This window comes from Papio anubis, chromosome 9 (genome assembly GCF_008728515.1).
Source record: "Papio anubis isolate 15944 chromosome 9, Panubis1.0, whole genome shotgun sequence".
Taxonomy (NCBI): Eukaryota; Metazoa; Chordata; class Mammalia; order Primates; family Cercopithecidae; genus Papio; species Papio anubis.
In genome coordinates this window covers 35,684,819-35,710,454 of record NC_044984.1, presented here as the reverse complement: position 1 = coordinate 35,710,454, position 25,636 = coordinate 35,684,819, and the positions used below count along the sequence as shown (strand labels likewise).

The following is a 25,636-nucleotide window of genomic DNA, read 5'->3' as shown; positions in this document are numbered from 1 at the left end:
TTGTTCTCCAAACTATGAGAGAGTAAATTTCTTTTGTTTTAGGCTACCAAGTTTATGTTAATTTGTTGGCAACCCTAGGAAACTAATACTGAACCTTAAAGGCAGAAGTTGATGGAGCTATTTGTGAGTTTATAATTATTGAGTTTGGCAGGAGTTCGGGGGTATGCAGTACAAAAGTGTTTTAGGAGGCTTGAGTCTGTCAGACCTGTTCCCCTGCTTCCTAGTCTCAAAACTCCAGCACCATTTAAGGGTTTGAAGAATGGAAATGTTGGAAGCATTTTAAAGAATGAAGATATTGTGTTCTTATGATAGTCAAGGCTACACTGGGGCTTTTCCAAGGAAGCTGGGAGGTCAACAGGTAAGAGCAGGTGTCTGCTAGGACAGAAAAAGAACCAGGTGAATGTGTGGAGAAGCTGCAGCTGATTGACTGATTTTGAGCGCATGTAAAAAATGTGAGGATCCAGTATGAAAATCTCCCAAACAAATGGAAGACATTTTCATAAAGTAGAAGATCATAGTTGACCACCAAAAATATGTGAAGGAATGATGGTAGGTAAGGCAAGAAAAGTCAACAGGAGTCATTTTATGCTAGATCTGGATTCCAGCTGAGGAGCCAAGGCTTTGATTTTAATGAGTGAGATGAAGAAAGGAAGAATAAGCAACCAAACTCAGAGTCATGACCTCAAGCAGGTAGACCCTAGGAAGAAGCCCTTGGTCCAAAGATGCAAAAAACTCTCTCAGAAGGGGAAAATGAAGTGTACATTAAGGGAATGGAATTCCAGAGTGGACATTCTGAATTATTAAGGAAGGAATTTGCTATAAATATTTTAGAATAGTATTCCCACCAGGATTGCTAATAGCTTGACAACTCTTCTTTTTAGAACAAATCGAATTATTATTATTCTTGATAATTTATATTAACATCAGTACATATGAGAATACAAATATCTAAAACAAACATGTTTTGGTAAATAGTTATAATATCCCCTCAATAAAATCATCTATGTAAGTAGTAGGAATAATTTAGCAAAAACATGATTAACATCTATCATTTTTAAAAGATGTACCAAGAATTAAAAGTGTCTCTTTTCTCTAAGCTGCTTTCACTTCTGCAAATTTGGGTGGCACTTCTGACCCCAACCACATCAGAAGTACATAATTTAAAACACATTCTCTCTAATATTTTCCCAGCTCTTGTCTTGAGCTAAGTAGCCCAAGTCATCACTACAAATGGAACTCCCAAGATTGGCTAGGTTCACATCAGGCCCACACTCAATATATTTCTTTTGTCTCCTCCTTGTTTGTTCCTGGCTATCATTTGTGGCCATATATACATTTTTTCTACTTTTTATTCACATTTTGAAACCCCTCAGGGCCTAGTATGCCCAGCATGATGTTTTACAAATAGAAGTACTTAATATATTTTTGCTAAAAATATATATGTAATACAAATTCTAAAGTTGTGTCTATTTAGAGTAGACAATGTCTCAAGGCAAGAAGCATAGCCTTGTCTATAGCAATCACTTTAGTGCCGCCTTCATCCTTGAATCAGGCAGGTAAGAGAAGGAGGGCACTCTTTTACATTGCCCCACCACATAATATCCATCACTCTATGACCTCTATATTGTCATATATTCAGTCCATTAATTGTCCTGTCCTGTCTAAAGCAGAGAGTACTACTCCATCTTCTTTTTTTTTTTTTTTTTTTTTGAGACGGAGTCTCGCTCTGTCGCCCAGGCTGGAGTGCAGTGGCCGGATCTCAACTCACTGCAAGCTCCGCCTCCCGGGTTTACGCCATTCTCCTGCCTCAGCCTCCCGAGTAGCTGGGACTACAGGCGCCTGCCACCTCGCCCGGCTAAGTTTTTTGAATTTTTAGTAGAGACGGGGTTTCACTGTGTTAGCCAGTATGGTCTCGATCTCCTGACCTCATGATCCGCCCGTCTCGGCCTCCCAAAGTGCTGGGATTACAGGCTTGAGCCACCGCGCCCGGCCTTTCTACTCCATCTTCTTAAGCCCTCTTCCTTTCCCTTCAACTGTGAGTTGATTCTCATTTCTCTCTTCCACTGCTGCTGTGTATGCTTTTTTCAAAACTTGGTTTTACCTTTAAAACATATTTTATATGTTCTATTGTGAGCCCTAAATGTCTTCACAAATGGACTTGTACCTAATGCAATCTTCTCTCCTATTCCTTAAGCCCTGGTAGGAACTATTAGATCCTTTTTTCTTCTTCTCCTTCTTTTTTTACTTCTTCCAAAATCACCTACGCAGTTTGGGAGCAGAAGCCTGCTCCCTAAAGAAGTAACCTTTGCTTTGGAAGCAGATTTTATGCCCTCAAGCCAATGGGAGACCTAGAAATGAACAGAGAGATTCCCCTGTGGTCCTTTCTTCAGCCAAGTTCCTTGCAACCTGTTTGTTATTCTTGGAGCCAGAAAGAGAGTAAAGTACTTTGCATAATGGAGGCAAATACTGGGGATCAGGAGCAGACCTTGTTCTAGACCTGATTTTTGACTGGGTCAGTTCTGAGTCAGGCCATACAGTTAATCTCAGCAGTGAAAAATCAGATCTTAACAGTATAATGCCTGATTTTGGCGGAAGCAAAAGGAGGCCAGCCGTTGATCCCAATGTTCCACCAGGGCTTAAGGAATAGGAGAGAAGATTGCATTAGGTACAAGCCATTTATGAAGACATTTAGGGCTCACAATAAAGCTGCGATAAATAAGTTTAAAGGTAAAACCATGTTTTAAAAAAAGCATACACAGCAGCAGTGGACGAGATAAATGAGAATCAACTCACATCTCTCTTTTAAAAAAACTAAATGTTGTATATTAAATGGGTAGTTCTTTAAAAATTTGTTTTACTTTTAGTGTAAATTTTAAGCAAAGAGATATAAAGCAGGAGACCTTAGTTCTTACTTTAGTACTTAGGCCAAAATACTCAGTTTAGCAACCAGCTATAAGCAATAATTCATAGATCTATTTACAAATGCCTTGAGGCCCTAAGGCTTAGAATAAAAAGAAGTTTCTCATCATTCTTTGAGGAAAAGAGAATCAAGCCTCATGGGTATCACAAGGCCAATAATTCATTGTGCTTTAGTTGCCTGAAAATCATGCTTGTGGCGCCCTGCCTTTAGACCACACTGATTAATTGTTTGAGCAGCTTCGGAAACAGCCAGAATGACTTCAGGACTGAAAAACAGATTGTGTTAAGAATAACTCCAGCCAATGTAAGCCCCTCCACTGTAGACTTTTACAAGTTATCTGAGTGAGTCCTGGTATTTCTTTAAGATCTAAACATAAGCAGAATCTTTGGTGTCCCCCATTTCAATCTAAAACCCAAATATTTGAAAGTACCAGAACAAACCTACTCACTCAGAGATTCTAAATAAAAATTCGGGTGTCTGTGATGTTCCCCTTCCTGTGTCCAAGTGATCTCATTGTTCAGTTCCCACCTATGAGTGAAAACATGTGGTATTTGGTTTTCTGTTCTTGCGATAGTTTGCTGAGAATGATGGTTTCCAGCTGCATCTATGTCCCTACAAAGGACACTAACTCATCCTTTTTTATGGCTGCATAGTATTCCATGGTGTATATGTGCCACATTTTCTTAATCCAGCCTGTCACTGATGGACATTTGGGTTGATTCCAAGTCTTTGCTATTGTGAATAGTGCCGCAATAAACATACGTGTGCATGTGTCTTTATAGCAGCATGATTTATAATCCTTTGGGTATATCCCCAGTAATGGGATGGCTGGGTCAAATGGTATTTCTAGTTCTAGATCCTTGAGGAATCGCCGCACTGTTTTCCACAATGGTTGAACTAGTTTACAATCCCACCAACAGTGTAAAAGTGTTCCTATTTCTCCACATCCTCTCCAGCACCTGTTGTTTCCTGACTTTTTAATGATCGCCATTCTAACTGGTGTGAGATGGTATCTCATTGTGGTTTTGATTTGCATTTCTCTGATAGAGAGTGATGATGAGCATTTTTTCATGTGTCTGTTGGCTGTATGAATGTCTTCTTTTGAGAAGTGTCTGTTCATATCCTTTGCCAACTTTTTGATGGGGTTGTTTGTTTTTTTCTCATAAATTTGTTTGAGTTCTTTATAGGTTCTGGATATTAGCCCTTTGTCAGATGAGTAGATTGCAAAAATTTTCTCGCATAGATTGCCTGTTCACTCTGATGGTAGTTTCTTTTGCTGTGCAGAAGCTCTTTAGTTTAATTAGATCCCATTTGTCAATTTTGGCTTTTGTTGCCATTGCTTTTGGTGTTTTAGACATGAAGTCCTTGCCCATGCCTACATCCTGAATGGTATTACCTAGGTTTTCTTCTAGGGTTTTTATGGTTTTAGGTCTAACATTTAAGTCTCTAATCCACCTTGAATTAATTTTCATATAAAGGATAAGGAAAGGATCTAGTTTCAGCTTTCTATTTATGGCTAGCCAATTTTCCCAGCACCATTTATTAAATAGGGAATCCTTTCCCCATTTCTTGTTTTGTCAGGTTTGTCAAAGATCTGTAGATGTGTGGTATTATTTCTGAGGACTCTGTTCTGTTCCATTGGTCTATATCTCTGTTTTGGTACCAGTACCATGCTGTTTTGGTTACTGTAGCCTTGTGGGGAGATGGGGGGTGGGGGTGGGATAGCATTAGGAGGTATACCTAATGTAAATGACTAGTTAATGGGTGCAGCACACCAACATGGCACATGCATACATATGTAACAAACCTGCACGTTGTGCACATGTACCCTAGAACTTAAAGTATAATTAAACACACACACACACACACACACAATTCAGGTGTCTGAGACTGGAAATGAGCATTTAAAGGCTTCTCACTGATTCTGACACACCTACTCAGTTTTATGTTACAGGTCCTAGACCCAACCCATAGATTGCCTGGCAGGACTCTGGAAGGAGCCATAGGTTTGGCGAATTTCCGTGAAGCAAAGGAAAAGCAAGCTGTGCTCTGACATCTCAGAAGGTGTGAATCCTTGATCCTTCTCTAAGGGAAATATGAATGTAGCCTCATAAAAATCCAGAAATTCATGTTTGAAATGAGAACTACAAAAACTGAAGAAACAGAAAGGCAAAAAAAAAAAAAAAAAATACTGTCCTAGAATAGACCTAGAGAGTTTTCATTTTTAAAAAGATGATAATAATACTAGGTAAATATATGGCAGAAGAGATACTCAAATACTGCTTATGGGAATAAAAACAGGTTCTACCTTACTGCAGAGTGATTATATAATATAGCTCATGGTTTTGGGCTGTTTATACTCAATAATTTAATTTACAAATATCTATTTTAGGTAAATAACCTAAAGTACAGAGAAACATTTAGGTGCAAAGATGTTAACTGCAGAAGAATTTTAATAACCAACTCAGTCTTACATAACACAGAAGTTTAAATATAAGCATATTTTCTTATTCATGTTGGATAATCTATTCCAGGTTCTCTTAACTATTTATCATAACATGCTTACTATGCCTTTTCATGTTCTGGCCAACATCCTCTTACACACACACACACCATCACTAACAATATTCTATAATTAGTCCTCTGAAAGTAGCAGCATGGAATCAAACACAATTTTCTAACAATGACCTGAGCATCTTGTAGAACTCCAGGAATGGCATCAAGCTGTCTGCTGTCTGTCCACTAAAAACAGTCCAAGAGAAGTAAAATTTACAATAGCTTGCCTTAAAAATACACAGTCAATTTCTTCATCTCATTATTCTAAATTTAATCTTTGGAACACTGAAAGTTGATATATTTCAAATATATTTATTTCATACCTTAAATATTTACCTTCATGAAGCTGAATTTAATCCTGTACCTTTTTTTCTTAGTGGTCACACCATAAACAAAAACCATATGATTTTTATTTCTGTATTTGTTGCAGAAAATATTTTTCACTTCCACTTAGGATGCAGTCACAAGAGAACTTCACTAGTACACTAACAAAAAGAACACATAGATAATCTATAAACCATCATCTTTCAAAGCCCATTAGAGAGCTGAGATTGTGAAGACATAAGGGACTAAAATTCATCATTGGTAGAACAGTGATGAAATTAAGATGTAGTCATAGATGTTAGTAAGAAGAAAACAGTTTAACTTCTAACAGATATTTACAAAGTATAGGCTGATATGGCTGTTTAAAGTCACAGGGAGATCAAAGAACAAGGAGAATCTATAGTAATTTGACAATTATTTTTCGTAGGCCTTCATCACATGTACTCAAGAAAGTTTTGGGGCAGTACAAAAGAGCCAAAAAAGACTTCCCCTCTGGGGCACCGATACCACAAACATGAGATAGTGGCAGGAGTGATGAGAGAGATCTGCTTCCCCTGTGAGGGACAGGTGCTTCGGACTTGTTGAAGTCTAAGGGAAGAGAAGGAGAACTGAGTAAAAAATCCGAGAACTCTGGGCTTTAGACTGATCAGCAGCAGCAGGTATCTGGGTAGAAGCCGGGGAGATGAAAGAACCCTCTGTGGGGTCCAAGGTAGAAGAGCCTGCCGAAGTCTGATAGCAGGAGAGGAAAACCTCCAGACACTCAGATATGTAGGACAGTCTGATCTTACACTCAAATCACTTGAAGCCTGCACTAAACTGAATCTAATAACAATGCTCAGATCATCTCAACTACAAATCTGATTGACTCAGTCCCTAAAGTAATGGCATGCACTTTCCCAGACATCATTAATATTTACTTTAGTAATCACTGTTCTTCTATACACAATGTTTGGAATTGAGCAAAAAGTTATCAGACACATGAGTAAACAAAGAAATATGACCTACTGTCAAGAAAGAAAAAAAAAATCCACAGAGCTAGACTTAAAGATAATCTAGATGTTTAAATCATCTGATAGCGTTTTAGCATAAGTATGTTAAGTATGTAAAAATGTCAAGAGGAAAACATGCACAACTTGTATAAACAAATAGGAAATTCCCTTGGAATATTATGTGAACAATATTAAAAGCAGCCAAATGCTAGAAATAAAAATTCCTGAACACAATAAAGCAGTAGGTCAAAAGTATTTTAATGTGATTATTTGCAGACTGAATCCAGCAAAATAAATTATCTATGAAAGCGAGAGAGGTAATTAGCCATTATCCATACAGAAACAGAGACACACAGACACACAGATAAGCAGACACATGCACACACACACACACACACACACACACAGACACACACACACAGTCCATTTTCTGTGGAATAACATCAAACAATCTAATATACATGTCAAGAGAAACCAAGAAGAAAGAGTAGAGCAGAGGAAATCTTTGAAGAGGTAATGAATGACTAAGAATTTTCCAAAGTTGAAGAAAATATCAACCCAAGAATACAAGAAGCCAAGCTCCATTAGGATAAATGCATTTTATCAAGCTGAAAAGCAAATACAAAAAGAAATCTTGAAGCAGTCACAGAAAAGGGACATATCAAGTACAGAGAATTATGATTAAAACAATTACTGACTTCTCATCTGAAACAATGGAGACAAAAGACAAGAGAACAATGTTTTTAAAGTGATCAAAGTGAAATGAAGAGCAATTTGGATTTTGTATGCAATAAAAATATCACTTAAAGATGAAATTAGAGACATTTTCTGATAGAAAAAAAACATAAAAACCTTTGAGTCCAACAACCTGAACAATTAGAAATGCTATAAGTTTCTTAGTAGTGAAAATTATACCAGATAAAAAACAGTTTTACAGAAAGGAATGAGGAACCCAGATATAATAAATATACTGGTAAATATAAAGGAATTTTGAGACACCTTTCGGCCAATAGAATAGAAAACAATTTTCTCAGACTGAAAAAGGCATCTAAGATGATGTATTCAAAGCAGTGAAAAAAAAAAAACAAAACAAAACTGTCAACCAAGAATATCATATCCAAGCAACTGTATTTTAAAACCAAAGGCAAAATGCACTCACAGATAAATAAAAACTGAGAGAAATTGTTACTAAAAGACTTATCTTCCAAAACAAATTAAAGTTATTCAGGTTGAAAGTAGTTGATCCCAAACAGCAATTTGAATAAACTCCCCCAAAATAATGAGCATTGGTAAAGGTAATTTTGTAATTATAAAAGATAGTATAAATACTCATTTTTTCTTCTATCTTCTCTTAACTTATTTAAAAGTAATTGTAGAAACCTATATATGTATGTATATATGTTCACACATATGTTGTGCATTTATATATGTGTGTATATACATAATTGTGTTATTGGATCTATGATATATTGAAATGTAATATATTTGATACTAGCTGCACAAAGGGGACAGGTAGGAGCAAAGTTGTAAAGAAATGACATCAGATGGTGATACATAGTTTGTATGTTTGTCCACTCTAAATCTCACATTGAAATTTGATCCCCAGTGTTGGAGGTGGGGCCTAATAAGAGGAGTTTGGGTCACGGGGGTGGATTCACAATGAATGACTTTGTGCCTTTCTTCCAATAATGAGTGAGTTCTTGCTTTATTAGTTTATGCAAGAACTGATTGTTACAAAGAGCCTAGCACTTTGCTTCTCTCTTCGTTGCTCCCTCTTTCACCATGTGACAAGTCACTTTGCTTTCACCGCGAATGAAAGCTTCCTGAAGCCCTCACAAGAAGCAGATGCTGGCGCTATGATTCTTGTATAGCCTGCAGAAGTGTGAGCCAAATAAATCTCTTTTCTTTAAAAATCACCTGGCCTCAGATATTTATAGCAATGCAAAAGAGACTTAGATGATAACTCAAATCAACATCAACAAATGAGGAGGACCAGAAGTAGTCAATATAAAGGATAATATAACAGACAAATTAACAAAGGATTATATAAACAAGCATGTGTTGGTTTAATAGGCAAACAATTATGGAAAGTGATAATTTTAATATAAGATTATTGGGTTTGTGAAATATAGAGATGTAACATATATATTTATATATATTTCACTGAATACGAAATTGTTTCCCCTAGATAGCTCTATTTCATCTTCCTCTTTTGTGCTATTATAGTAATATATATAATAATATTACTAAATATTAATAGCATATATTATATGCTATTATAGTAATATATAACTATATTACTATATATAGCATATAGCATATAATAAAATATGCTATAATAGCATATATAATAAAATATGTTAGTAATATATAGTATTATAGTAATATATTACTATATTATATGCTATATAACTATATTATATATAGTACTGTAATAGCACAAAAGAGGAAGAATGAAATAGAGCTATCTAGGAGAAACACTTTCATATTCATTGAAATTAAACTAATAAAATTATAAAACCTATTCTGTTAAATCTGGTAAGCCCTAGAGTATTCATTAAGTTTGTATGTGTTTGATTATACACATGTATAGTGAATATAAACTTACCCTCGGAGCAGGATTACTTACACACACACACAGTGAATATCATCAAAGGAATTAAAATGTTACACTAGAAAATGCTCACTTCTTCCAAAAGAAAGCAGTGAACAAGGAAAACAGGAACAAAAATAGTAAAATATTTAGAAAGCAAAAATACAATGCAACTACGATCCAACTGTATCAATAATAACATTAAATGTTAATGGATTAAATAATTCAATCAAAAGGCAGACACCATCAAACTGGATGAAAAATTCAACTAAATGTGGCCAACAGAAAACATACTTTAGATTCACAGACCCAACGTCAATGAAAGCAGAAGAATTGGAAAAGATATATAATGGAAATAGGAACTTTTAGAAAGCAGCAGTGGCTATTACTAATATCAGAAGTACCCTATTTATTTTATTATACTTTAAGTTCTAAGGTACATGTGCACAACGTGCAGGTTTGTTACATATGTATACATGTGCCATGTTGGTGTGCTGCACCCATTAACTCGTCATTTATATTAGGTATATCTCCTATTGCTATCCATCCCCCCTCCCCCTACCCCAAGACAGGCCCTGGTGTGTGATGTTCCCCACCCTGTGTCCAGGTGTTCTCATTGTTCAATTCCCATCTATGAGTGAGAACATGAGAAGTACCCTATTTAAAACACATCTCCTACCTCCCCATTCCTCTTTTCTGTTGTTTCTCTCTAGCGTTCATCACCACATGACTTACTATATATTTTAATTGTGTATTGGCATCTCTTCTACTATAATATAAGCTCTTTGAAGACAGGTTTTGTTGTTCTTATTTTGTTCACTGCTGCTCAGCTATACATACTGCATCTAGAATAGGTTCTGGCACACAGTGGGGACTCAATAAACATGTTTAAAGAATGAGCACTGTGGGCCCTGATCTAGGTGCTAGAGATAGAAGAGTGAATAAAACAGTTTTTACTTTCATGTAACCTACTTTCTAGTGGGAAGCATATTTAAATTGAGCTCCATAGTAAGCATACATAAATAACTAATGCAAATGATTGCAATTAGTATTTCTTTTTCAGGGCTAAACCAAATTTAAACCACTTATTTATTTTAATGGGCTAGATTTCTAATAGTTTCATTATTATCATACTTTTCCATTCTCTTCAGAAAAGTAGAAACTGCTTATGCTTTAGGTTTATAAAGCATCTAAAAGGTTTTAAATTTATTTTTCAGATGGACTGATTTTGTCAAGAATATTTACAGATAATCCTTAAAACAATAAGCATAATGTAATAGAAATATTTCACTTGTTTCTAATTTATTGCAACTTTATACACTTAGGTGGGGAATCATCTGATGTTAAAATATATCCTAAATCCTTGCAACAGACTTCAAGTTTATATTTGATTTATTTCTCTGGAGGGGGAGAAATATCAAATAGAAGTAAATTTAAATTAAAACCTATTAGTGAGCAATACAAATATTGGCATTTGGGAATGGGATTTCCATTATGTTAAGATAAATCTAAAATGAAAGCAGATTTGGGAGATTAGAATAATTTTTTTTTTTTAGTTTTTTAAAAAGGAGGAACATTTTATTCACCACTCATGTCTCTTTTCTTTTTTGTGACAACTGGGAAAATATTTTTATGTCTCCTCTTTTCCATCTTAAAGAATTCTGGCAATGACAAGTTTGTTTAAAAATATTGTCAAAAGTTACAAAGAAATTATTTTATCAAAAAGATCTTCAATCTTCCATTTTACAGGAGAAAATATATGTATGGATCTGTGATATTGTAGGCTAGTCATGACAAATGGCAAAGTTGTAGACAAAGGAAAGTACCCACTTACTCTTAATTAATTTTTCCTGATCAACTTTGGAAAATCTTAATATAAAAAAAGAAAAAGGTTGAAAGATCCAAAATGTCTTTAAAAATCTGTTTTGAGGAAATTCAAACCAGGTCAGATCATTCACATAAAGGGTTATAGTAGTAAGATTTGGATGCTTAATTTAAGATTTATGATCAATGTGGCTTTTTAGAAATTCAGAACTATAGTACATATGTACTCAAATAAAAAGGGTCATAAATAATGTGCTATGAATGCTATTTGCTCAAAAACAGACTTCCCAGTGATTTTGGGGGCAGTAAATCTCACACAAAACTCAGGAAACCCAGGAGGCTTCATTTTGCTTTTCATTATAGGTTGATTTAGAAATGATACTTCTTTTTCTATAGCTTTAACACATTTAAATGTGTAAGTTCCATGTAATTTTCTTCACTACCAAAATATTAGAATAAGTTTTTAAAAATTTAAGAAAGAAAGCCTTTCAAGGTAGATAATGACATTTTTAAAACCTCCAAATTTTTGTTTTTGAGAAAAGAATTCACTTTGAAAACACGCACGGATTAATCAGACAAATAAAACTCACCTGTCTTTGCATCTTTCCAGTCATCTGAAAGAATAGTCTTGGTCTGGATAGTGTATTTAGAGATAGGACTATGATTGTCTGAACCACGGCTCCAAGTAAGTGCCACAGAAGTGGCTCTAATGTCTTCTATTCTCAGACCACCTGGAGGGCCTGGAGGGCCTGAAATGAAAATTTGGGTAATGAATCAGTGAATCCCAACTAGTGAGTTAAACACACATTAGAATACAAAAATGTCTTCTAACAATTAATCTGAAGAACATTTGTACAATATAATCAGTGTGTCTGCATTTCTTTTAAATATAGATTATAATAAGTGATATGATTTGTAGTTTTCACTGAATGATTTCATGTGTCTCTTTTTAAGGAAGGAAATAGATGCTATCATTTAAAAATGACATTGATATGTAGGTATGATAATCTCTGATTCATTATATGCAATTGGCACCAAGGGGACCTAATGCAGATTGTAGCATAGTATGATTTAATGAATTCTTACTGAATGCATGAATCAGAGATAGTAGCGCAATTCAGTTTAGATATGGGAACAGTTGGTCTATTGTCATTCTGCCCCCAACCCCCCCAGAACTGAACACATCTCTTTGTTCTTTGATGGGTTTTTTTTTTTTTTTTTTTTTTGAGTTAGGGTCTCACTCTGTCACCCCAGGCTGGAGTACAGTGGGGTGATCATGGCTCACTGCAGACTCCGCCTGCCTCCCCAGCTCAAGGGATCCTCCCAGCTCAGCCATCCAAGTAGCTGGGACTACAAGGACTCCACAACACCCAACTAATTTTTGTGTGCATGTGTGTACTTTTTTGCAGAGACTGGGTTTCACCATGTTGTCCAGGCTGGTCTCCAAGTTCTGGGCTCCAGTGATCCTCATGCCTTCCAAAATGTTGGGACTACAGGTGTGAACCACCGCACTGGCCCACATACTTTCTTATAACTCTAAATGTTATAGGTAATTTATTTTACTTGAAGTGGAAATTTCTGGGAATAATTTCATGTATCATTTTGCATAATACATTTCATGTTATAGTCATAAGAATAATATTAAAAATGTTTCTACTTATGTAATATATAGAAAACAATTGACAATTCAGAGATATACCAGTAATGCTCTTAAAACCTCAAATTATATTGAAGAGTCTTAGAAGAATTGTTCTTGTAGAACAAAAATCAATGTTAAAAATAGGTTTTCATAGATGCTTCATGACTCAGTACCAATACTATTCCTTTATCCTCTCAGCAGTACACTGTGCTGGGAAATAGAAATTAAAAGATAAATGAGACACAACTTTTTGGGCTTTGAAGAGCTTCTTGTCTTCAAATAAAACAAATAAAAATAAGAAAAAAAAGTCCTTCAAGTGGTGAGGTCCTTAAAAAGCTAAAGAAACCTCTCAGTTAATAGACAGCTCCCAGTATAGACATTTCAGAATGTTTATAACTAAACATGCATATCGCCTGTTCTATTTGCACCAGAAAGGAGTCCACCCACAACTGATTTAGGCATATTGAATATAATAATCAATAATTTTTATTAAGTAGCACCATCATTTTTCACAATTAATGTAATACTAAAGAGGACATTTGTTTTTATCTTTCAGCTGAAATATATACGTTTATATTTATGTATCAGTTGAGTTGCTTAGCTTAGATGGCCTTTTTCTTTATACGAACATTGGTATTTGCAGAGAGGTATGGCCAACACCCTAAACCTCCACTATTTCCTTATAGTGGTCCCAAGGAAGAAAGTGTGTGCAGATCAACAAAAACATATCACCACTAACTAGTAACACAAGACACATACCCTATCAATGACAGTAAATTTTATTATTTGGAAATATATCACATAAAAATATAAGAAAAGCAAATAAACTTTTATAAATTTATAATCTATAATAGTATACTTAGACTTCTTAATGTTAAATAATGGAAAATAGACACACAACAGAACACATTTGATATTCAGAGAGAACATATTGCGTTTTTCATATGTAAGAAAACACATTGAAATACAGTGTACATTCTTGATCAGAACCAAGAAGTTCATTACTTCACATAATGCAGCATCCTAAGTCAATTACTAAGTAGAATATCTTAGAGTGTTAAAATAAAAAATTAGAGGTGAATAATAAAAGAATTTTTCAAAGGAAGAAAAACACTGTAATACATGCATTCAGATACTTTTTCTGAGCATAGGGGTATGACATTCAGAAAATGCTAAAGGGAATTTAAGACAAAATTATCATAGGTTAGTCATTAACCATTAAAGTGTAAATCATTTCCCTGCTGTTGTTCTCCGATGTTCTTGAGGTGTCAAATGAATAATATTTCATAAAGGTCAGAATAAAACTGCATATTATTAGTGTATTTGTTGAGACATTATATGCATAATAATTCAGTCATCCACTCATTTAAAGGTAATATTGTTGAGCAAAACACTATAACTATACTTGTCCATTGCTTTCTCGGATATATATCTGGCCTATGGTAGGTTCCTCATAAATATTTGGTGTATAGATAAATGAATTTATTATAATTAATGTTCAGGCAGTTCTGTAAACATAATTGTCATCCATAGTACAGTCTTCATTTTTCCAATTGTTTTGAAATACTGTATCATCATAAAGAGCTGGAATTGAGAAGACAAATGGAAAGGGGTGGGTTGGTATCTTCAAAACCCTGGTGTGGGAATATTACTCGGTAATGGTTCCACTGATATGAAGTAGATTTTTCCATCTACTAATTGTCTACAAATATCTCCAGAAAATGCCTGAGAATAAATAATACTATTAAAGTCATAATTATATTAAAAAACAGGGATTTTAGAATTAAGATAGACTTAACTTTCAATTCTGTGCCCTGATTTATCTTGGGCAAGTTTCTTAAAATCATTAAGCTCCTGTTTACTCATCTGTAAAATAAGAGTAATAAAAAAGTCTGGTAACGCACACCTATAATCCCAGCACTTTGGAGGCCAAGGCAGGTAGATTACCTGAGGTCAGGAGTTCAAGACCAGCCTGGCCAACATAATGAAACCCAATCTCTACTAAAAATATAAAAATCAGCTGGCATGGCAGTACACACCTATAATCCCAGCTACTCAGGAGGCTGAGACAGGAGAACTGCTTGAACCTGGGAGGCAGAGGTTACAGTGAGCCAAGATTGTGCCACTGCACTCCAGCCTGGGTGACAGAGTGAGACACTCTGTCTCAAAAAAAAAAAAAAAAAGATTATTGTTAGGACTGAAATAATGTCCTTACAGAATGTAGTTCTCAGCCTGGTCCACAGAAAGCCATCAGGAAACCTTAGCTATTAACAATATTATTATTATCATTACATCTTTAAAAGATTTCTGGGCATCTTAGCTACCTGGCAGGAGTTATTAATTAGTACTTTATCAGTCATTGTCAAGGATCTGTTTACAAAGTATTCATTTACCACTTATTACTTAAAAGAAAGCAGGGACAGTAAACCAAAATAAAATTCTAAGCCCCCCAACCATCTGAAAGGAACCTTTCTCTTGGCAAGTGCATTCCAAAAGTAACCTGAAAAACTAGTTCAGGCAGTGATGGGAAGGGGCAGCCAGACATGCCTCATTATACCCTCTTCCCTTTGGGAATTATTGATAGAACAGACTTCTTAACTCTGATAAGAAGCATTTACAATCTCTTTTCTGAAGCTTGCTACCTGAAGGCTTCATCTGCAGGAGAAATCCTTGATCCCCACCACCCACAAATCTGTATGGTAATACAGACATTCTTTTCTATTGATAATAACTCTTTCAACCAATTGCCAATCAGAAAATCTTTAAATCTACCTATGATCTGGGAGCCCCCCATTTTGAGTTGTCCTGCTTTTCCAGATGGAACCAATGTACATCTTACATTTGTTGATTGGTATCTCATGTCTCCCTAAAATACATAAAACCAAGCTGTATCCCAGCAACCTTGGGAACATGTCGTCAGGACCTCCTGAGGCTGTGTCACAGGTGCATCCATAACCTTGGCAAAATAAACTTTCTTGAGACTTGTCTCAGATACTCTTTGGTTTATAGGACAACATAGAAAGTAAAATGTTTTCCAGTAATTTTGATGTAGGTGAGGAAAATTTGGGAATGTGAAGACACTCTGTGTATTAAGAAATGAGTCTGTGGCAAAAATAGAGCATGGAGACAAACGTGGACAGTCTGACTTCAACCCAGGGCCAGCCCTGCAGTGTCTCTCAGCAGGAAGGTTTTCAAGCAGTGTAGGCTGATGTTACTTGCTTATTTTTTTGTTTAGAATGGACAGAAAAGTGTTGAGGTAGAAAATAAAATGACAAAGCTACTTGGTTCTCAGTACAAAGGAAGGCATTTAGGAACTGACCACTCTTCTGATTCTTTTGTCAAAGAAAAAAACCCAACCATACATAATTCTAACCCTGAGTTAGTTTGTTTCTCCCTTCCCTCCCCTCCCCTCCCTTCCCTTCCTTTCCTTTCCCTTCCCTTTTTTCTCTTTTTTTCTTTTTTCTTTTTTTTTCTTTTCCATTACCATGTACTCTCAATAAATCCTTCAAGGAAGCCAGGGAAAATGTAAGCAAATGGCCTGATGCATGCAGTTTATTTCACTATTACTCTACTGATATCTCCTTCCAGTTTCTTAGGCTGTTCTCAGCCAGATAGCTAACAATTCTAAGAGCTATTTACCCCAAAGTTAACATGAAAGAGAGAAATTGGTCAGTTGAAAAAGACCATTGGAATCTGATCTGATTTTAAATGCCTAGATACATTAGATGACAAATTAGTCTTCTCTTTTTTTTCCTTTCTTTGACTGTAATTATTAAAGATCTGAAGTGGTGAGGGGAAGAACTGAAATATATTTCTGACTAGACCTGGCAAAGTCTTTTTATCTGTTTTTCTCACTAACATTCATATTGGGGAGTTAGAAAGAGGTGAAAGAGGAGGAAAAGAACAATATGGAGGAGGGAATAAAAAGTTATTTAAAGCATGCTTTTTGTTTTATGCTTTTATGAATATAGTTTTATCTTCACTCCTCTCTTGTCACCACCTCTCCCTACCCCATGCTCTAGAGTTTTTGAAATACATTTTATTACACTCATATATCATATCCCTACTATTTCTGCTGTTTCTGTTTCCTAATTCTTCCAAATGCTGACAGGATGTCATCAAGAGAGGATACCACTAATTGTGTTCAGCCTATCCAGCTGATTGAATTCCTCTTTCATTGCAGTTGGCAGGACAAACTTCAGTGTTGATTTGTTTGCTCCTTATTTTCCCATTCAAAATCAGTGTTCAAATTGCTATGCTTCTTTGGGCTACCTTTCTGTACTTCAGATGGGGGCTGCCTCTATGGACTATTCTTTCTTTCCTATATGCATGACCCCCTCTCTTACTATTCTTGTTTTGCACCCATTAATTCTTTCACTCTTACTTTAAAAATCCCTCTTAGAGAATGCTGACTGAGAATGTTCCATAAAATTTCACCTATGGGCCAAACAAGAATAATGATCTATCAAAGTCCTTGTTAGTGTTATGTTTCTTACCTTGGGGGTTCTTCAAAATTGGCTAAAACACAAGTCTACAAACAACTACTGAGACTTGTTTCTGTCCCTTTTTTACCTAGTAAAGGACTGGGGAAATGGCCTGAATGATCTCCTGTCATTCATGGTTCAATGCAGAGTCTCATTTGCCACATCCCTACTCTCTTTCTCTAAATTTCTTTATGTTTTCAACGTTTTTACAATTAAATCATATGCTACAGACAGATAATAGAAACATTTCAATATTTAAGGTAGATCACATACATTTAAGAGTCCACTAAAACCAATATATATATTTAAATAATCCATTTTACAAAAGGATACCGAAGACTTGAAGGGCTGTTGTCAGAGAGGCATAGCTAATCAGTGACAGATTACAGAGACGGGATCAGAGACAGGGTTTTCTGGTATAACATGCTCGAAATGAGATAACATCCATTTTCAAGTTCAGATTATACAGCTTAAATGTGCCTGTCTGCAAAAGACTTCCAAGTAATTACCTGGATGACAACAAGTCTATACTATTGTTCCCTTTGAACTTGAACTGCTAACAATATAAAATGTACATGGTATAAAATTATTAGTGATTCAAAAAGGGGAAATTTATATTGTATATTTTACTAAAAATTATGCTATTTTCTGAGTACTTATATCAAAGTCACTGCCAAATCTTTTATAGTTCTTACCAATAACCTTGTGATGTAAGTGCTCTTATTTTTCCTATTTTACAGGTGAGGAAACAGACAGGAATAGGTTAAATAAAATGGCCATGTTCACCCAGCAAGTAAATGTCCAAGTTAGAATCTGAACCCAATTAATTTGCCATGGGACCAAATTTTCAACAACTATCCGAAAAGCAATATTTTTTAAACAGCATTGTCAGTATCACACTCAAAAATGTTATTAGGTTTCTGTTGCTGACCTTTCTTTTTGGGGAAAATATGAATTACTTTTGTAAAAATGAGTATTTTGGAAAATATGACAAGAACTATAATATATTGATCATAGCTTTTTTATTTTTTATTTTTATTTTTTTATAGAGATGAGGTTTCACCATGATCCTAGGCTGGCCTTGAGCTCCTGGGCTTATGTGATCCACCCACCTCAGTCTCCCAAAGTGTTGGGATTACAGGTGTATACCATCATGCCCGGCCAATTGTGCCTTTTTAAATCTTTGTTTCTGTGTTAACTCAGATAAGTAAAGATAAACACATCATCCATTTATAAATTCATATTCAATACATTCCCTCTCTTTATTGATCGCTATAAAGATATTTGGTAATCTTTCCTGGATTTTACTAATGTTTTTAGAAAAACATACCTATGTATGAACAAAATATAGATTTGATTTTTACTAGTTCTCATTCATATGTAAACTAATTTTAAAAAATGAGAAATGCAGTTGTTTATCAGTTCTGTCATTTCTGCTTTAAAAATGTAGTAACGTTCGATGAAGAAGAATTTAGACATTTGAGGAAAGATAGTGAGAAAGCAATATATAAATTTTCCAAATGACCATTCACATATTATAAGCTGACCATATTTTCTCAATAATCAAGATTTTTTTTTTATAAATCAAATTGGATAGAAAACTAGAAATTAAGATCCTCGTGTCTCAATTTCTAAACAGGATGTAAAGTAGCTGTGAGTACACCGCACGTATCATTTGAGTTGGTGCCACTACTTAGGTAGTAGCCCTAACCAGCTCTCTCCCTCTTAAACACTGGCTTTCTAAACAACCATAGTGGGAAATAAATCCCCGAAAACTACTGATTCTTTGGGGAATACATATAGCACATACATTTAATGTAAATATTCATGCTGCAGAACTCGTGTAAGTAGGAAAAACACTGGTGACATTCTTTTTTCCACTGATAATTCCCTAGTAAGTAATTAAAAGCAAAGCACCATGTACAAATATTCTGTGATTCACTGTTTATTTTTACCAAAATGACAAATTTCAGTGAAAAGTCTGAAATGTTAAAGAAACAAAAAACTTTTCAGAACTATTTATCCTCCCTTTTTAAATCAAGTAATCATAAAATTGAAATTGCTGAGTGGCAGTCATATTAGGGCAGGAGACATTGTCTTTACTAAGGAATGTCAAAGTCTCATTATTGCAGGCCTGTTCTTGCCTTGAAAATTATCTAAGACAATGGCTCTAATATCCTATTTTAAAATGCAAATCAATGTTGTGTGATCATGTTGATGTTTGAAGTTGTACTAAGATGAAGCTGAATATTATTAAATATCTCTACCATTTAATAGAAGTATGGTAATTTTCTTAACCTCTGGTATTGATAAAGGTAAATTTAGATCCCAGTTAGAAATAAGAACAAGACTAAAGGAAGAGAAATGAATCTGTATAATTATTCTACTTGATATTGATATAGTTTAAGGTTGTCCTTCATTTTCTGGTGTAAGTCACATCTGTCCTATGATTCCTTTCACATTTTTATTATTTCTTTAAAAAACAATATTCCTATCTAGTCTCAGTTGTATAATTTCAGTATGGACTACATAGAAAGATGCCCTTTATATGGTGCATACATGTCTCCATGGTGCTGTTTACAGACACATGAAAATTCTCAAATTGATTTTAAACATCTTACAAAAATGACAATTAATCTGGATCTCTAGTCTAAATTCTAAGATAGCTCCATTTGGAACAGTAATTGAGACTAGAAAATATAAAAGAAAGAAATAAGTAACATCTTGAGTCAGAGACATTTATTTCTTTATGATAACTAATAAATTATTTTTAAACTATATATATACACACATATAATAATTTAAGAATTATATTCATTTCCCTCAAAGCTTTCTTCAGAGTTCTTCTGACCACAGAGAGAATTGCAAGATGAAGTAAGTGAGAAATTCATACCTAAACACAAACCTGTCTAAGAAAATCAAAATTATTTATTGTGAAGTAATAAGAATTTTAAGCACATCTCTTTCACCAAAGGGGGAAAGTGAAGGCATTTTCAAACAATAACATTTAAGCAGTCCCAGAAAGAATTATATACTCCTCAATTTTAATCATCCACTTCTACTCAAGTCCTTCCAATAAAAATCAGAACATTCTACCAAAAAGAAAAGATCTAGAAAAGCTGATGGCAGGAATCAATAAAATTAAATATGAATGCATGCTGTTAATGGCTTAGTCGTTCCTTACTAAAATCTTGCTACTCAGATGAGGGTTTCTTCCACGTGCTATCCATTTTCACTTTCCAATTCCAGGAATTGTTCCAAAAACCCTACAAAGCCATGGTAGGACTTCAGTTGTTTACTGATGCTTTTCATTCTTTCATGCCAAAGAATATGTATGGCACTAGGATTAAGAAAAAAAGACTGCCAGAGTAACGCCCCTTTTAGCTTATGTCCTAATTATGATGATTCATTAGAGAGTTTGACAACATTGTTCATTACCTGCTTGAATAAATCAAACAGTACATTCAATGGCAATACTCCTGTATTATATAATTCATCAGTTCTTCATAGATTTTTCAGATAATGAGCTAATTTCTGAGCTATATAATTTCAAAGAAAAACAGGACATGAAAACGCAAAACTTGGCCATTATATAATGTACTGAGTTAGTTCACTAGGCATTTTTAAGGTATTAGTGAAGCATTATAGTTATATTTTTAAAAATATTTATGCTCAAAGTATGTTTACATGTTTCAAAAGGGGAAACATACTCTAAGAACTAGGCTGGGGGTAGGGGGAACTGCAGAATCTACAAGATTGAGTTAGTCAAATCTAGTATAATATGTTAAAAAAAAAAAAAAAAAAAGTCTTGCACAGAAATGGTGAGTGTCAACGATCACCAGGTTGGAGGCAGGCTTGCACAGACGGGGAGAAAGGAATCCACCATGTTTTTCTCTCCACCTTTTCTGTTTTTACCTGCAAGAGGAAAGATCAAGGCTGAAGGGAGAGTGTGGATGCCCAATTAGGGGCAGCAAGCCATGTACTTGGGGGATTTGCCATATTTCCTTGATGGGTAAGTTGAAAGAATGAACACAGAAAGGTATCTTCCCCTACACGCTGAGGAAAGGGGGCCAAAGGGAGAAGACTGATGCCACAAGCTATGGCCCAATTAAAACCTTTCCCTCATACACAGTGACTGACTTTCTAAAGACCAAGTGTTGTAACTGAAGTCTCTCCTCAAAAAACAAATGAAACAAATCTCATGGATCCTTTGTAAATTTCATTCCACATAGTGTAAGTCTATCTACTAAAACATATGTTTATGCCTTGAAGACTTCTAAGAAAAAAAGTAATGAGGATAGATTGAAGCAATGGTTCAAAAAAGTTAATGGTTGAGGCTGTGTTTTGTGAGAACTGTCTTGAGTTATATTTTATTTATTTCTCATGTCGATATATACTTTCATAGTAAAGGGAAGTAAAGCAAAATATTTATAAAAAGTTGCCGTGAACAATGTATGGACTGTAACTATTCATATTCTCTTTCATAAATATGGAATTTGAGGCTGACAGTGATTAATCGACTAGCCTAAGACCACAGGTTAGGTAGGCAAAGTGGACATCTAATTGGTTTACCAAGGGCCACAGCTTTTCTATCACACAGTGCAAATCATTTAACAACAGTATGTGTATAATGTGTATAATGATACAGCATTATTGTTATAGAAAACCATGTGATTAACAGAGTGATCACCTACCTCATTCCCCTACGCGTTACTAAGGATAGTTATTATTAGAATTATACCATTTTATAGCCACTACTGCCCCCTGGAGATAGCTATTTAAATAGAAGAAATAGCATCTAGGAAAACTTGCCTGTGCTGACTGCTTGTTGTAAATTCAGTCCTTACTGTAAATAGTAAAAAAGGTCATAAGAATCATTTGACATTTTAAGCATATGAAATTTTAAATCCTTTTGATGAGAACTGAAAATGCTAATTTTAGATATAGTCTTTTTTTTTTTTTCTTTTAAACGCAGTTTGGGTAGTTTTTGCTATTTTACCAGTTTGCTTCTCTGTGATTTGAGATTTTAATTCTGAAAAGTGGGGGCTATGAACAGTCACCAAGGGAGCCTCCCTAAACTCCTCCAGAGAAGGGTGCCATTTCCTTGAATTAGTCACTGTATCTATCAGACAATGTAGGAAGATATCAAATAGTGGTCCTCCAAGTTGCTTAGACCCTACACATCAGTGGGATCTGACATGTTTCTATCAGTAACAGTTCCTTTCTTCTGGAGAGATTCTCAGGAATGTGTGAAGGAGGGGTGGAGTCAAGCTCTCATTGTTGAGTGCCACTAAGAGTGCAGGGAGCAGATGCTCAGAAGTGGGTTCTTCAGTGTGATGGACCTTAGACCATTCCAGGAATAATTACACAAGGGATCGCTACACTCTGGCATATCACAAGTAATTTGCTACTAATAATATTGAGAATTCAGAAGTTTCTGCATTTTTTTTTCCAAAGGATAAAGTGGATTCAAAGTTATCCCTGTAGCATGCCAACTCTCACTCACTTGCATCCCAAAGCACTTTCAAGCGAAGGTGTTGGGTCTTCAGGGGTGCCCTGGGAAATGCACATGAACCTCAGCCACTCCCTTATGTCTTCCCATGTCCACACAGTGATCATCACTGTTAACTGGCATTAGGCAAATAACAATTAAAATAGTGTTGTGCTTTTTAGGGTAAAAAGGTTTTTTGGATTTATGCCAGAATCTGCAATCAATTATGAGAGTATTGTGTACAGTTAAACGTGATGACGGAAAAGCGCTCTGGCAGAGAAAAGATTGAGAACTACTCCCTGCTGCTCTGATCTAATGGGGTATCCTAGCTCAGCATCAGTTGCAGAATACTTAAATATTTCTTTCTCTCTCTGTGTATGTTTCATTTAATCCCAATAGTGACAATTACAGTTGCAGAAGCTATTGTAGGAAATCAAAAGCACTAAAATCTCTCTGTAGCTTCATAAACTGATCATGAGTTTAGAGGATAAAAGCTTTCTCTGAGTTTCCTTCATTCTAATTTGTGTAGGTGTCCAAATGTTTGTGACCAAATTAAATTTCCAGAAACTGAGTGGGAAGCAAGCCTGCAAAAGGCTCCATCAAGAAAGCATTGCATAGTAATGAGACTGGAAACGGCAGACTGCACAAAAATCGTAGGTAATAAAACTGAGAGGGATTTTACATCGGTAAGTTTTTTCTTGGTTATATTTTCAGCAATGAGGCTAAGGTGTTTTTGTCTTATTTAGTAAAATGAGCTGAAAAGGGAAGCTATTGATGAAATTCTAATTTTTTTTTTTTTTTTTTTTTTTTTTTTTTTTTTTTTTTTTTTTTTTTGAGACGGAGTCTTGCTCTGTCACCCAGGCTGGAGTGCTGTGGCCGGATCTCAGCTCACTGCAAGCTCCGCCTCCCGGGTTCCCGCCATTCTCCTGCCTCAGCCTCCGGAGCAGCTGGGACTACAGGCGCCCGCCACCTCGCCCGGCTAGTTTTTTTGTATTTTTTTTTAGTAGAGACGGGGTTTCACCGTGTTCGCCAGGATGGTCTCGATCTCCTGACCTCGTGATCCGCCCGTCTCGGCCTCCCAAAGTGCTGGGATTACAGGCTTGAGCCACCGCGCCCGGCCGAAATTCTAATTTTAAACAAGCTAAAACGTTACTCTACTCTCTAACTTAACTTGGAATTATCAATAACTCAGAGTGTTGAGGGAACGATCTAATTAATTTGACAAATTAAAGCATGTGCCAACAATGATAGAGATGCACAATACAAAATTATATTATCTGACTTCTGTCTTTGGGAAAGTTAAACATCAAGAAGGGAAAAGCATGTTCATGTAGTTGAATTTGGAACACTAGTATCTGGCCACATTCTGGCTTTATAACTGATAGTTGAAAATATATTTTTTTTCTTTTTTAAGCTTCCTTTGCCTATGAAATGGAAATAACAGTCCTTGTACTACCACCTCATAGCAATTTTGTAGGACGACACGGTAAAATTTATAGGAAAGTCCTATAGGTGTAGACATTATAATCTCAGATATTTAAATACTCTGAATGAACTATTTTTAACTGTATGAATTATATGTTATTTTAAAAAAGCAGGAAAACACACATCAAAATTTCATTCACCTATTTTTAGGCCAAAGAACACATTATAAAATCAAGCTTTCAAGCCTTCTAGTACAATTCATTTACTGATTATGCTACTGTAATTATAACTGTATAAAGTTGACTAGTTGAAAAAAATTAACTACTATAGTTTCCCTTGTAATAGGCCAGCCATAAATATAACATGAGCAAAAATAAAATAGCAAGATCAGCATCAGTCACTTTCTATAGAATAAACATTTGTTGCCAAGAAAGTAAAAGGCCTGCAGTTTAGCTTTTCCACATTGATTATTTTATCACATTGAATACATTTGAGTTAATGTTTAGTTATAGTGTGCTACATCCATGAGCTGGGTGTTACACCTGAAATTAGACTGTCTGCATTCAAACCTTGTCCTTCCACTTAGTAGCTTTATGACCTTGAATGATTAACTTAGCCTCATTAGATTCAATTTTCTCATGTGTAAAATGAATATAATACAGTAATGATACCTATCCTTTAAAATTAAATCTGATAAACAATGTCTTTAATAAATGTTATATATCCTTTTATGATATAATCAATACATGTTATATGACATATATCTTTTATTATAACATGCTATGTAGCTATATTATGTCATATATTATACATTAAATTATATAATTATATATTTTTATTTTATATTCATCATTTTATATATATATACCTTTTCACAGTCTAAAGATTTGAGTTGGAAAAATACAGTATTTTACCAACATAAACCACAATTACTTTCAAAATATGAACTAGTTGCCATTTATTCATATTCATCGAGACTTTTAGGTATCACTGATTATCTGTATTGCTCTTGAACTTTGACATTATTGGCATAATTGTAGCCTAATTTGGCATAATTGTCTGGTAAATACGCATGGATGTATGAGTCAATATGGAGCACTGAAGTGGATGCAGTGTCTAAAAGATCCAATGGCCTGCTAAATTCTGTAAAGCTTTCCTACTGTCTCCCTGGAATCAAACTGAGTGGTAAAAGGGTTTGTTTGTTTGTTTGTTTGTTTGTTTGAAACGGAGTCTCTGTCGCCCAGGCTAGAGTGCAGTGGCACGATCTCGGCTTACTGCAGCCTCTACCTCCTGGGCTCAAGTGATTCTCCTGCCTCAGCCTCCCAAGCAGGGGGGACTACAGGCATGTGCCACCACACCCGATAATTTTTTTATTTTTAATAGAGATGGGG

General features: G+C 35.1%; 1 protein-coding gene across 5 annotated transcripts in view; it reads right to left on the bottom strand.

The window, feature by feature from the left end:
• The window catches only part of CNTN1 (contactin 1), a 389,373-nt gene that overhangs the window by 74,377 nt on the left and 289,360 nt on the right, over nt 1–25,636 (bottom strand). For 3 of the 5 annotated variants that reach the window (XM_017945784.2, XM_017945786.3, XM_003906209.5), the window contains exon 16: nt 11,797–11,955. In XM_017945784.2, coding sequence (XP_017801273.1) covers nt 11,797–11,955 — 159 coding nt within the window. Of the gene's footprint in view, nt 1–11,796; nt 11,956–20,237; nt 21,245–25,636 lie in introns of those variants that run through there. The other 2 variants (XM_017945787.3, XM_009180528.4) reach the window with 1 other exon arrangement.